Source organism: Python bivittatus, unplaced genomic scaffold (assembly GCF_059951505.1).
Source record: "Python bivittatus isolate LINGU-HERP-01145 unplaced genomic scaffold, Pbiv_v1 ctg000060_np1212, whole genome shotgun sequence".
In the NCBI taxonomy this organism is placed as follows: Eukaryota; Metazoa; Chordata; class Lepidosauria; order Squamata; family Pythonidae; genus Python; species Python bivittatus.
Genome location: NW_028277044.1, coordinates 14,429,542 through 14,444,330, shown reverse-complemented (window position 1 = coordinate 14,444,330; position 14,789 = coordinate 14,429,542). Strand labels below are relative to the sequence as shown.

The following is a 14,789-nucleotide window of genomic DNA, read 5'->3' as shown; positions in this document are numbered from 1 at the left end:
TTAACATTTCATTTTCTGAAATGAAAATGTGTAACAGCAGGCTGATTGATGACAAAATGAGTGCTATTCTCCAGCACATTTTATATTTAAGATGCTTCTGGATGGTGCAGAGGCCTCAGAGTGGGCAGCAGTTCACTTTGTTAGGAGTGCAGCCAACTATTTAGAAAAGGTGTAAGCTTAGAGTTATGGAGCATATCTGAGACACAATAAGGGGGGTTAGAAAGATTTTGGGTGTGGTGCTATATATGCCTTTAGGCAACATCAATTTGCCTTGTGCAAAAATTATATTTTGTGGCTCTTCTGGTTGGAAACTATGTAATTTGGAGCACAAATCCCACTTCTGCTCTGAACTTTTGGAGAATGGGTGTTAAAGCAGAAAATGCTGATTTCCAAACAATATTTTTGTATTTTGGAGTTCAGACATAATCTTGTACAAGTTTTCTTTTATCCTAACTTCCTTTCTCCTTGAATGGCTCTTTGAAAATGTGCCTACTAACCCCCTACCACTAGGAAGCCCTGAAGCTGACAGAGATAACTGACATGAGATTATCTGTATCCAGGATATATAGCCCTGATTTAATGAAAGATTCTTCTAGTCCCTAAGGCTGCTTGTGCTTCAAGTGATGATAGATCTAGAAACATCCCCAAACGTGTTCTTCCAGGGAACACATTGTTCCCGTCTAAAACAGATTAAATACCACTCAGTTGGAGAGACTGGTCATAACTGTGCTTGTTTTGTCCAGTTTCCCCAACCTGGGCTTGGCAGTAATTCATCAGTCTCCTGATGCTTGACGACTTAGCTCAGTTTCCAAGTTGGACTTAGCAAAAACTCTTAGATGTGGCTTGGCTAGAATAGAATCATAACTGCAGACAATAATGAAGTCATACACCACCCTACATTGCCCACTGCTAGCACAAAGGCATGAAAGCTTTTATACCCTCAGCAGTTTAAACATGAGGCTTCTATTTTTCCAAATTAACAGATATGTAGCACCCTGCTTGGTGATCTTGAAATCAAATGGTAGTTTTACTTTTAAATAGCAGCCACCTCTGGCTTGGGAACTATTGGTTCCCATCTTGCCCACTCAACCCTCACATGTTTTGACTGAAACTGGTTGTCCTTCAGACAATTTCCTTGCTCAGGTATTGATCCAGGACATCATTCAAAATGTTGCTGATGTTGTCAAAATAACAACAGAACAATTTGAATAAGGTTGGAATAGCTGTTTTGAGCTTGAAACACTGTGTGCACCAGTGGGACCAAGAACAAGGACCTTGAAGGAAATTTCATGGTGGTAGCTGAACACTGACCATATGCAATCTGTTAAGCCTCAAATTGTGCTTTATATGGATCCAAGAACTTCATGATTTTTTCTCCAGGTGAACAATTTAGATTTTCTTTCTTGTTCTGCTTTGACTACACAACATCAGTGATATGAGAAAGGCTTTGTCAAAGGGCAAAAATAGGAAAGTCCAAGAAATGGGAAAACAGGAGTTAGGTCAGGAGGTAAAAAGAGGTCAGAGAGTACTAAACTTGATGAATATCATTTGGATTCTTTGGGGCACAGAATTCCTTTTATGTCTATTTCAATAAGCCATTAAGTTTTGACTATCAACTAATATATAGATGGTATAATCTGTTAAGACAATATAATATAAATTTAATCTCTTTTAGAGTGGGTTAATGGGGGCATACAATGATAATATGCACCACTTGTTCAGTAATTTGGTTAAAAGACTTTTGAAGGAACTCAGCAAATCCAACAAGTTTCATAATTAATCCTGAGATCCATTTATTCTGTATATTTTCTAATGTATATAAATCGATCCATCATGTGATCTTGGTTCACTTTTTACTCTTAGCTATTATGTTTATTACTGCATTGTTGGATCAATGGTACTTAAAAGTATGAGAAAATGCTTTGGCCAAAAATTAAGAACTTTAAAAAACACTACAATGAAGGACAATTTTTTCCAACAGATTAGTTTGGACTCCATAGATGTCATTTTGGACATTAATACTTAATATAGATAAAGAACATGTTTTTTACCTCATGATTTTATATACATAATTCAGTTGTTATAATTTTTTGCTCTACATTGTTCCTTTTGTCTTGCATCATCATCAGAACTGAGAAATCTGCTGAAGCTTAGACTAAATTTTTCAGCATCTAGGGCTAATCCTTTTCCTTTCGTTACCTTATATAATACTGTATATAATTTATAGGGCTATAAACAACTGAATATTAATACAGGACCAGAAAAAGTCTAAATTATGGATTTAGAAATGGGACTAAACTCTTAGTAGAGATGCTGAATCTAGGGTGCCTTGGGGCAATTTGGGACTGATTTTGTAGTTAGCCAAAACAGCACAAAAAGCTCTAATAGCTAATTGCTATTCAAACTCTGATTTCTTATGCTGCACATGGTATACTACAGAACATCAAAAAGAAGAAAAAAACTTTTGATACTGTTTGTATAAACAAGTTGATGAAGAGAATTTGGCGACCAACAAACAGATCTCCCTTTAACTCAGTGACCTTGTGTTCAGATGAGTGGCAAGATCATGATGACAGGATCTCATTAATTGGGCAAGCTATTGCTGGGGCCTTGGGCTATCTATTTCCATGGCCTCAAATCCTATCTTTAAAGCAAACTGGACAGTTCCCATACAACTGTAATATTTACTTTAATTTTATTTCTAAAATTAAGGTTGCACAAAGCCATTCTATAAAATAAGAATCCATGTATGCCCTCTGCCATGACAATCATCATGACAATTTTCAGCAGATGCATAGCTGCTCATTTCTGGTTGTCATCACTGAGAAATAATATACACCTCAAGTCTTGCTCCATGAATGGAGGGGATGTATGTTTTGATGAATACAAGAATTATACAATTATAAATTATGGCAAACACTGAACTGCCCTTCTAATGATATGGCCATGTTGAATTCTCCCCGCTTTTACATTTAGCAAATTAAAATCTATATTGTGATGTAAATATGATGAAGGTTTTCCCTACTTCTAACTGAAGGTTGAAGGTTTTCCCCATTCCAGATTAGTAGCTGAAGGCAACAGTATTTTTTGATCTAAAGATATGAAACACAGAAAAAGAAAAATGTAAAAAGACTGGCACAGAAGGGGAAAGTGTTTTTCTCCAAATAATGTGAAATCCAATATTGAGAGGGTGGCATTAAAAAAAAAAAAAAAGAGCTCCCCCCAATTTTTTTTTTCCTTTCAGGGCCATCACATCTCTAAGCAGAACATAATGCTTAATACTGTCCAATAAGCAGGGAGAAAATTGAAAATAGGAATGCTGCTTTTAGCACAGATACTGTTTCCCTTAATGTACAGTGGTACCTCGGGTCATGAACTTAATTCGTTCCGTGACTCTGGTCACGACCCGAATTGGTTGCGACCCGAATCAAATTTTCCCATAAGGTTCAATGTAAATATGGTTAATCCATTCTAAACCAATTAATTGGCATCAAAAGCCAAATATCTTGAAAATTTATGTGCAATCTTTGTTTGGAATATGGAAAAACATATTACATGACCAAAATGTAATTTAAAATAATCCATATGTAATTTCCCAAATGTACATACATTTCAAACAACCAACATAAAGTTACAGCACCATACTTCATTAGGTGGTTTCTTTTCAAAAAGCAATTTTTGGTGCTGTTCTTATATATAAATAGAATGGAGGTCAGAGATTATTATTTTGTTTAGATTGTAGAAGGAAAAAAGATTTTGTTTGCAGAGTAAAATAACAAGAGTTGAGATGTGACCCTAAAACACTATACGCACATGTTAACCTAAAACTTGCTATGATCATGCTAAAATAATAAATAAATAATACATTTATTTCACAAAACAAGCTTACACATCATTGACTTGAATTCTTTTGACAACAGTACCAAGTGATTCATTAGAACATTTGCCAGTTGTTTGTTAAATATATGCACAACTACTGTAAACTCTAATATACAAATTATCTAAGAACTAGCCACTAAAAATAAGAGCAAGCACATTTGTCTTAACTGGCTATTCTGTATGTTAACATGCTAAAAGAAACATTAAGTCTTGAGTCTTAACATATTACCTTTAATATGAAATGGTGCCAATTGACAGTTTACTGCACTGACAGGTTGGTAGTTTTAATGTTAAAATGGTGTCTGAAGGTTTAAACAGACATAAATAAATGTAATTAAATTATTAAAATAGATTGAATACTGGGAAGTATGTTGGGAATTACCAAAAATGTTTTGTAACTAATGCCTAATAATGAAAAATTCAAAACAATTCATCTAACAGTATATAATTTTCAGTAAATTTTAGGAGCGCATCATCAGCCACTGCTATGTTTGCTGCTTAGCTGAAATCATTACAGGAAGACAATATAATACTATATCAGTCCTGATACACTGATCACATACAAGTTCAAAATTACAAATATTTACAAGAGGGACATGGATTTCTTATCCAGCTGTTGCACCTGCTGCAAAATGAGGCAATTTAAATGGAAACAAGTAAGGATAGGTCAAGTTCAGGGTCCATGCTATCTACACTTAAGTAAAGACAGCTTCATAAATGGACTGAATATTATTATATATTGAGACAAGCTTCATTCAATCCAGTTAAGTCCTGTTTTGTAGTGCTCTATATGCAACACTGACTAAATATCAGAATGCTTCCCAGTTTGATTTGACAACTGGTCTTTCAATAGAAAGAAAAAAATCAGTAATAAATTTGTTATAAATTGGTTTCATCCCAAGAAGGATCATTCATACTCTTTAGAACTTTCCGGACAAGCTTTTCAAGCTCCTTGCGAGCTCTTTGCTCTTCTTCCAGCGATTTCTTCATCTTCTTATTGTCCTGGCAAACAAAAAGATAAACATATTATGATAACTTGTTTTAAGTGGCTAAAACATTGTTTTCCATGAAGAATTTAACTTCTACAAGGGGGAGACATTCAGAGTATGTTGCTGTAAATTTTTTGCTCTCTGGCATAGTAGCTTGGGGTTTAGTTTATCAACAAAGAAAACAGGGATTGTTTTGCTCGGAGCTCCGAACAATATGTATTTTTCATTTTGTACAACCCCCTAAAAATGTTATAACTGCAGATACAAATCACATTTAGGAAAAGAATTATATATCTTATTAGAAGGGGTCTGGCAACATTTGATAGATGCAAACTGAGAAGATGAATCTTGATGAAATATATTTTACAGGAGAATAGGGAGTCAGAGCAATAAAGTAACTCTCAGTGCTCAAGATTTCATTAATTTACAAAATAATTATCCAGAACTGTGTTGTGAGATAAACACAATTACTAGCTGAAATTAGAAGTTTTGTAGAATGATTCCTCCATAGCTAAATTCAGCAGCAGCACACTGGGGCAGGTGCTTCAGATTCTGCTGGCTCCCGACAGTCAACTTTACTTAAACTGGAATCTGTGCAGTCTGTGCAGACTGCGTGGCCACCTTTGCATTTTGACTAAAGTGTGCTCAAGGGAAGATTCTTCTTCCTCCCAAATAACATTTCCTGCTATCTTGTATTGGTACCATGTTCTGGCTTGTGTACTCACACCCAAGATCTGGTCACTGAGCCTTAAGAGGCCCAAGCTTCAGCTGCTGTTGCTTAGTGCCAGATCCGTCTCCAACAATGTCTATTTCATCCATGATCTAATATTTTGATAGATGGGTGTGAGACTCTACATGGGAGGCTGGGCCTCAGCGGTCAATTGGAATTGCTGCTGCTACTGTATCAGCCCCCTTGCTGAGTAGCAGCTTCCCTGCTTGTGCTGCTTGATGGTGTATCTGGGTTAGCAGCACAATTTACTGCGCTTAAGATGTTGGGGGACTTCACCCTGCCTTCCATAGATGCAGACCTGGAGGCAGCCAAGGATTTCATGGTTGCCAGAACAACCATGAACCTGATCCAGTTTAATAAGGGCCCAACCCACACAGGGGCCCTCCTGTTAAGACCTGGTTTTCATCTCAGGACAGTAGCAATGTCATCTGGAATTGGGGGACATTGTTATCAGTCCCTTGTAAGGGAAGAATCACTCCCTGTTGTTCCTGGAGTTTTCCCTGGCTACTTCCCACTGCAGGGAGGCGGGACCTATTTGATTGGTCTGTCCCAGAGGCATAATGGACCTAATTGGGTTTCCAAGGGAATTTGGAGTTGTCCTTGAGGCTCTGATGCATAGTCCAACTCAGGCCTTAGTGGCTGCTTGGAATGATAGGGAGATGACAGCCTTGGATTGGATCGTGCCTGGGAGCACTCTCTGCAGAAGCTACAGCCAGTCCAGAATACAGTGGTACAGGTAGTTATGGGTGCACTTCAGTACACCCATGTAACACCACTATTCCACAAGTGCATTAGCTCCCAAAAGGCTTCCAGGTACAATTCAAGGTGCTAGATATCATCAATAAAGTCCTACATGACACAGGACCAGGTTATTTGCAAGACTGCCTCTCCACAACAGTATCTGCCCATCCCACTCATTCTATTGGGGTGGGCACACTTCAGGTCCCTTCTCTGAAACAGTGCTCTTCTCTGAAACAGTGTCATCTGTTGGGACTACAGAGGCATTCCTTTTCTGTGGGCACCTGCCCTCTGGAATATTTCCCCTCTTCTACATAAGTTTGGTCCTGACTCTGTTGACCTTTAGAAAGGCATTAAAAACCCATCTCTTTCCTTGGGCCCTGGGGTCAGGATGATGAGTCCCCCCATCTGGAGGAGGTTAATAACTGTGAGTTGCACGGGTTTCTTTTCATTTTAACAGAACTGTTAAATTCTGTTCCATTATCTGTTTTTGCTTATTTTTGGTTTATTGTAAGCTGTCCAGAATCACAGTGTCCGAGTTGAGTGATCATATAAATTTCATAAATATTCATTTCCTATTCATATTTCTACTCATAAACTACACACACACACACACACAACCTTAAATTGCCAAGACTTAGCTTGACCTACAAGGCAGAGACAGAACCTGGAAAACAGCAGCAGTAGTAATGCCAACTCTCATTAGTAACTGATAGCTGCAATAACAAAGTGGTTGGATCATATTGATACAAAGCAGATCTAAAAGAGTCTATAAAGGCATTCTCTTTCATGTGCTGCTGCCCCTTCTCTAGACACTTGCTCTTATGGTACATTGGATCACCTGTACAATCAATTGTGCATGAAGGCTACTTAACTTCTGTTTCATTACAGTACTGATACTACTTATTGATCCAACTGCCAATTCTGAAGCACAATTCTAAAAAACCACCCTATGTTTTTGACATAACTGCTGCACTCTATAATCTTATCCTCAGTTGTAGAGTATATTATAGTATCTTTTACCAACCTGTCTTAATTCCTGTACTTCATCCTTTAATGCATATACTGTGTCAACAAGACTTCTAAAACAGAAAATTAAGATAAAATATTTTCAAAAATATAATAAACATGTACAAATCGTATCAACACATGTGGTTTTACATCAAAAACTATATAATGCGGGATGAAAAAGATACAGCTATTGAACCTACTCTATTTGCAGTACATTTTGGCCTTTTCTGGCATATTTTTAATTAAGACTTTGAGGACATGGGAGGAGGAATAAAGAGACATTATTAAACTAATTAGCATAAAGTAACTTTGATTAAGGAGGGATTTGCTATCAGATGCTGTTCACTAGCAATCCTATTGTTACAAATGTTTTTGAGATAAAGCAGCTCTTTAACTGTACATTCATATAAAAACAATACAATTATCAACACTAAAACACCTGCAATCCTACATACAAATAAAAACAGAAATCCCAGGGTACTCAAGAATGCCACCTTACCACAACATTGATCAATTCCCAGCTGGCACAAGGACAAAGAAAGAAAGATGCAAAAAGAAAAGTTAGAGAACCCAAGATTACTGGAATTGGCCTAAATGGGCTACAGTGGACCGATGATCCACATTTCAGGCAATTAAGTAATGAATTCTAATAGGATATTCATTTCCATATACATATATACATATATACAGTCATGTGAAAAAATAAGGACACCCCATATAAAGTTTTTTTTTCTTTTTAAACATATGTGGACATATCAATATTTTACCTTCATACAAATAGTATGTAAAGATAAAGGTGATGTAATTTAATAAAAAGTATGAAAAATTGACTTTGCAATCATTTGTTCAAGAAAAAATTAACAAATATGCCTTTTCCTTCTGTGGAAAAAGTTAAGTACACCCTTGGCAATAATACCTAGGATTACCCCCTTCAGCATAAACCACCTCAAGTAGGCATTTCTTATAACTGTCTACTAGTCTCTGACGTTGACTGAGAGGAATTTTTCCCCACTCCTCCATGCAGAATTTTTTCAGCTGTGTGATACTTGAGGGTTTTCCTGCATGCACAACCCATTTCAAATCACCCCATGGCATTTTGATGGAATTTAGATCCAGACCTTGAGTCAGCCATTCTAGAACCTTCCATTTCTCTTTTTTCAGCCATTCCTTGGTGGATTTACTGGAATGTTTGTTGTCATTGTCATGTTGCAAGGTCTACTTTCAGTTGAGTGTCAATCTTCTGACAGATGGTCTTACATTATCCTCAAGCACCCTCTGGCACAATGAAGAATTCATAGTGGATTCTGTAAGGGTGAATTGTTCAGACCCTGATGCAGCAAAGCAGCCCCAAACCATAACATTTCCACCACTGTGCTTTACAGTTGGTATCAGATTCTTCTGGTGAAATGCCATCTTTAGTTTTTGCCAAACATGTCTTCCGGTACTATGGCTAAATAACTCTATGTTTGCCTTGTTTGTCCAGAGTACATTGTTCCAGAAATTCTGAACTTTGCCTGCGTGTTCATGAGCAAACTTTAGTCTTGCCCTGATGTTCTTGATGATGAAATTCTGGGGTTCTTAGAGACATCTTTCAGCAACTTGGGTTCTGCTCTTGGGCTGAACTTGCTGGGACTGCCTGGCCTGGGGAAGCTGGCAGTTGTTTGAAATCTTCTTCACTTGTAGAAGATCTTCTGGACAGTAGAATGATTGATGTCAGATTGCTTGGTGACCTTTTTAAATCCCTTCCCAGACTCATAGGCATCTATAACCTTCTTTCTGAAGGCATCAGAGAGCTCTTTCAATCTAGGCACGGTGATACCACACACTTCAACAACAAAGAGTAAATCAAACTAAATGTCTGATGTTTCAAAGACAGCTTTATCCCCTATCCTACCCCCAATCATTGGCACCTCATCTGGTGCACCTGATTCTAATTTTAGGTATTTGAGGTAGAGATAAATGTAGGGGTGTACTTACTTTTTCCACATGTGAAATGTGTATTTATGTTTATTTAAATTAAACAAATGGACTACAAAATATAAATGGTATATGGTATTTGTTATATTAGATCCCCTTTATCTATCAATATTGTTGAAATGAAGATCAAATATCTGTATGTTGAAATATGATGAAAAAGTCAAAAATTTCAACAGGGTGTACTTACTTTTTCACATGACTATATATTCCATACTTGTATATTATTGAGGAGGTATGTACATAACTAGTGCATAAATTCTACTATAACATTACACAAAAACTTCCTGTTTACAAGAATGCAAACTGTTTAAAACAGTTGTTAAAAAGAAATCATCTTACTTTTCTTCTATCACAGTTTGACCATTACTTTTTGTTTCTTCTACAATAATTTTCTCTTCCTCTGGAAGCAGTACTTGGGGAGCAGATTCTTTACGGGAGTCTAGTATAAAATGATAATAGAATTAAAAGATAAAACATGCAAGCATTATTTTTAGAAAGATTATTAGAATTAATGTTCATAGCAGCAGTTAATTTTTGATTTGCTTGTTCTCTATTTTAAATGATATGTACCAATCACTATTACAGGTTTATTATCACTGGCTTCAATAAGAATGGTCAACAAACTATGATTTAAGTTTCTCAACCAGCATTAAATTGCCAAGTTAAACTTAGTACAGCTGTTAGATACAAAGCTGGTAAAGTAACAAGCAATAATGATTATGAAGTATTCTGTTGACTGAGAAATAATTGACTATAGTATAATACATTCAGCAAAGATTAGTATTTCAGAAAATATTTGAGGATGTTTCTGATAGTACCTCTAAACCTGGTTAGATATAAGAAGCAGAATTAAAACGGTATTCCACTCTTCTACCAAGCACAATTCAAATTACTAGAGTTGACTGCCTAAATGTCTTGAACTTTAAATGTCTTTAAAGTACGGTGACCACATTTTCTTGGAAAAAAATAAAGGTCAAACCTGAAAAGGGGACAAATCTGAAAGAGGTTCATAAGGATAAAAAAAAAATGTTTATATCTATAACTTTGCTTTACAGAAGAAAATTCAAGAGCTCATCCAAGAAAAAACATACAAAAATGCATATTCTAACAAAAATATTTAAAATCAGTTTATGTAAATTTATTTTAAAAAGGCAATGCAATTTCCATATTTTTTATATGAATGTGAAAGACTGTGCATTAAGTAGTACCATTTGTATATTAAAAGTTAAATGACCAAAACAAAGAACAAAAGTGAGTTTTTGAAAAATAAATAAATCTAAAGGATAGCTTTGTGAAATAAAGGACTGTCCTTTATAATAAAGGACCTTTGGTCACTGTACTTTAAAGCAATCTTTCACAACTTCATGACCCCCATATGCTAAATATCAACGCTCATAATCCCCAGCCAGCACAACCATTTGCTTCTTCTCTTCCCACTGTATATCCTATGGTAAAAGACAAGCACTTTGTTGATAACATTTTCAGAACTAAGAATAAAAAAACAGCCTATTCAGAGGTGCTATTCCACTGCAGGAAAACATTGCTACTACAACACCTATAAAATTACACCTAATGTGCAGTAAAATTCTCTTTACCAACTTATCAACTATCCAGCTGGTAAAGGATCACTATGATGCAGACTGAGTCAGAAATGGTAAAAAATATTTTCAAAAATACTAATTCTGCGAGCAGAATCAAAACTAGATCTTTTGTTAGCCTTTGTCTTAGGCACAAGCAAAAGGCAAAGTAAATGCAAAGTAAAAACTTAAAAATGAGGACAGGTAGGTTGAAATAGTGATCTGTAGTGAGACAGATGTTAACTCTGAAGGACAAACTACATAAAAACAATGTCTTAATGTTAATTTACTTAAACCACTCAGAATTTTATTTTAAATACTAAACCATGGTAGAAAGCAAAAGGGATAGATTAAAATTAAGAAATGAAGACACAGTCCTTGGCTTATGACAGAAAAATAAAGAATATATAAAACTATTCTTGAAAAACACCAATAATTTTAAAACAGGAGGTTAATTCCCGGGAACTATTAACTTTATTCAGAGAGTCACAGATATTTCATTTAATTAAGCCCTGGGGTGGAGATCTATTATCTTACAAGGTGGTACAACAATCCAATTAACTTTTAAAAAATACTAATTTATTCCCATTGAAATTAATAAGAAAAGGCATCTAAACAAGGTAAGTAAGGTCAAGTTTTCTAAGAGTTTTGAAGACCTTCTGTAAATGCAAGTCTCTTGACTAATTCACTGTAACTTAATCCAGTCTTCCTTGGAAGTCAATGTGAGAAATCATGTGAAAATGCCATTTCTGCTGCAAACACATATTACCCAATGTATAGAAACATGTTTCAACATTTACATATACATACAAGCTTTTGATTCCCTTAACATAGAAACAAATTGCACTGGGGAATGTTTTGCCAAAAAAAGCAGTAGAAAGTTAATAATATGTTGATACTAAAGCAACAATTTTGTGTGTACAACTTTAACACTAAATGCCAAGAGATGGAGCATTTAGCAAATCCTGTAGCTCAGAAAAGCCATTAAATTTCCTGATCACAGTAAAGGGAAGACACATCAATATGGGACTGAACTCCAATACACATGCAATTTTCAAAATGGCAATTTCATTCTGGGATATAGCAAAGATCAGACTCCCACTCCTACCAGTTATAATCCTCATCATTATCACAGACACACACCCGCCCAAGTATCTTCCACTTGCATGTTTAAAAATATCCCACTTAATGTTACCTTTAGTTTAAACCTTATTGCAGAGATAAAGACAAAAGACAGAAAGATAATCCCAAGAACTGCAAGAAGTCTGTAGGTAGTAGCACTTTATTACAGTAATTGACCAGCCCAAAAAACAAAAGAAGAAAAAAATTGTGAGACAGCAAATAAAAAAACACAGTAAAACCCAATCATTATAATACTGAAGTGGTCAAAGTACAGCTTATTTTACAAATAGTAAAACAAAACTTTGCCATGTTATGAGATATAAAATCACAATAATTGGATAATTACAACTGTAAATAAAATGGATCTACGTGACCTGGAAATCTGACTAGATGGGGCATTATTACCTGCAGCTGGGTGTCTTTATAATGACAACAATATAACAAAATATGGGCTAATGTTTCAGAAAATCTGTAATATATTGTTCCAAGCCCTGCAAAATAAATGGCCAGTATTTGGGATTCAATTCCTTTATTCCCCTAAAGGAATCATCGGGCAACCTTTGACAAGGCTGATCAGTTATATATTAGATTATGTATGAATGATATAGAGGTCCAGCTTCTGTATGTAAAGAGCCTCTTGGATTTGTGTGATGGAGAAGGACTGCAAACATTCTAGCCCAGGGTTTCCCAAATTCTGTGGTACCATGAAAATCATGTACAGACTAATGTGAACATCCCTCATGTATAAAACAAGATTGCATTGGAGTTTGGACTAAGCAAGAAGTATGCAACTTATTTTTAATTATTAAATTTTAATGTATATAGCATATAGATTATCTCTTTTTAGTACAACTGCCCACTTCAGACTTGCACAGAGCAAAGCCCAGAGGTTTTGACAGTGCTGCCACTTTGCCTTCACAAGCCTGGTAGAAAAAGAGGGTTTAATCAAATAATCCAATAATACTGGAGCAGGATAAATAATATATTAAAAAAGTAATATCTCACCAAATCACTCTTCCGTATTTTTGATAATAGCATGAATCTAATAATTGCTGTTCAGAAGTAGATACTCTGGAGCTTTCAAAGAACAATTCACTTCTATTTCCAACAGACCCTGACAACTCTCAAGAGTTAGATATAAATACATTAAAACCTAATGCTGGAAAATGTCCTTGAAGTTCTTGATGTGGATTCATACCTCTATGAGGAAAATGCTAAGATATGAGATGTGGCAAGATGCAGGAGCTGATGATGGACAGGCCTGTACGTATTCCGCTTAAACCAATGTGCTTCCAAGCAATCCTAAATCTATAGCAAATAGCAGAAATGAAAACATACAGGTTTTTTCCCCTCCATATTTTGCTGAATTTAACATTTTTCCCATCCTACACATTTTTTAGTTTTGTTTGCATAGGCAACGAGACTGAAGCTTAGCCTCCAAACATTAACCATGTTGTTTTAAAAAGCTTTGGATCTACATTCTTTGCTAAACAAGACTGCATATACAATTGCTTTGTGCTATTCAGCAGTGTCATTGGACCAGCCTATTATATGTGTATGTTTGAAATCGGTAAATAAAATAATGCAGGCTTGGTTTGTCTTAGCATAGCTATGTTCATGAGCACAATATGATCCAGAATCCAGATACATCTTTTTGGAGGATTGGAAGAGAGGACGAGTCCACAGGGATCAAAGTATCATCTAGGGGAGTTTCTAGAAACTGGTCACCTTCTTTCATTGGTCCCACTTCATCAATGGGCAGGAACTGTTTCCAGATCTCTTGAATGCGATGATGACATTTTTTTTACAAATAGTTTTAAAGAAATTATTTAACAGAGATGTAGTACTGATTGCATTACTTTCTTTACTGCAACTTCTTATTCTTTGAAAAATGACTTATATGGAAAGAGTTATCCAATCTTTAATAGGGATATGCAGTGCTTCGGATTCAAGCAGAAAAAGATTTTTCAATGCATGAGGGGCTGTTCAACTAACATCTGTCAGAACTCCTAAAAGAAGCTGCAACCTTTCTCAGGATTTAGCAGTGACTATCCACAGCTGCCCCACAACTAATGAATGACATTATTGTCCGCTATAAAAATAATAGCCTAAGTTAAGGAAATACAGAACACAGGACACAAACAGAGCAACTATATTCATTTTATTCACATTTGAACTAGCAGTCTAATATCATTAAGGTACTATATCATCCTATAAACAAAGGAAACTTTGAGAAACAATCATACATTAAAAAAGGAATATTATTAAAATGGGATTAGAAGTCCATAAAGCTGGCTTCAACTTGGCAGATCAGATGAATTATCATATATGCAGAGTCAGAATCCATTTGAAGACATCCATTCTAAAATATATCAAAATTAATGTTCATAAAAGATTCCAAGTTCAGATCTTACATCACCAGTAAGTTCCAATTAAATCATGAGAAAAAAAGGGGGGGGCGAATGGAACTATTTTCAATCTCTGCAGAAAATTCTCTTAGTAGCACAAATTCACTTAAACTAAGATAATATGGGTTTAAGACTGACCTTAGAAGGAAGCTTATGTACATATGTATAATTCTCTACTGAGTACCAACAACAGGGAGATGAAACACTTACTGCATACCTCTGAGAGAAATCAATATAATAGCAGGTACCATCATGGCTTCACTTAGATAATATAAAATTAAATATATAAAGGAATGGGACATTGTTATATGAGTAAGCCTCTAATACAGGTTATGATGGATTTTTTTGCAATTTATTT

The 14,789-nt window shown here is 35.5% G+C and overlaps 1 protein-coding gene across 6 annotated transcripts in view; it reads right to left on the bottom strand.

Annotated features, from left to right (window-relative positions):
• Nucleotides 1–2,674: 2,674 nt before the first annotated feature.
• ARHGEF7 (Rho guanine nucleotide exchange factor 7) overlaps nt 2,675–14,789 on the bottom strand; it is an 88,207-nt gene continuing 76,092 nt past the window's right edge. For 3 of the 6 annotated variants that reach the window (XM_088136521.1, XM_088136514.1, XM_088136520.1), the window contains 3 exons: nt 9,664–9,763; nt 7,364–7,418; nt 2,675–4,881 (listed from right to left, as the gene is read on the bottom strand). In XM_088136521.1, the coding sequence (XP_087992647.1) occupies nt 4,759–4,881; nt 7,364–7,418; nt 9,664–9,763 (278 nt within the window). In that variant the 3' untranslated portion in view covers nt 2,675–4,758. The other 3 variants (XM_088136519.1, XM_088136515.1, XM_088136516.1) reach the window with 2 other exon arrangements.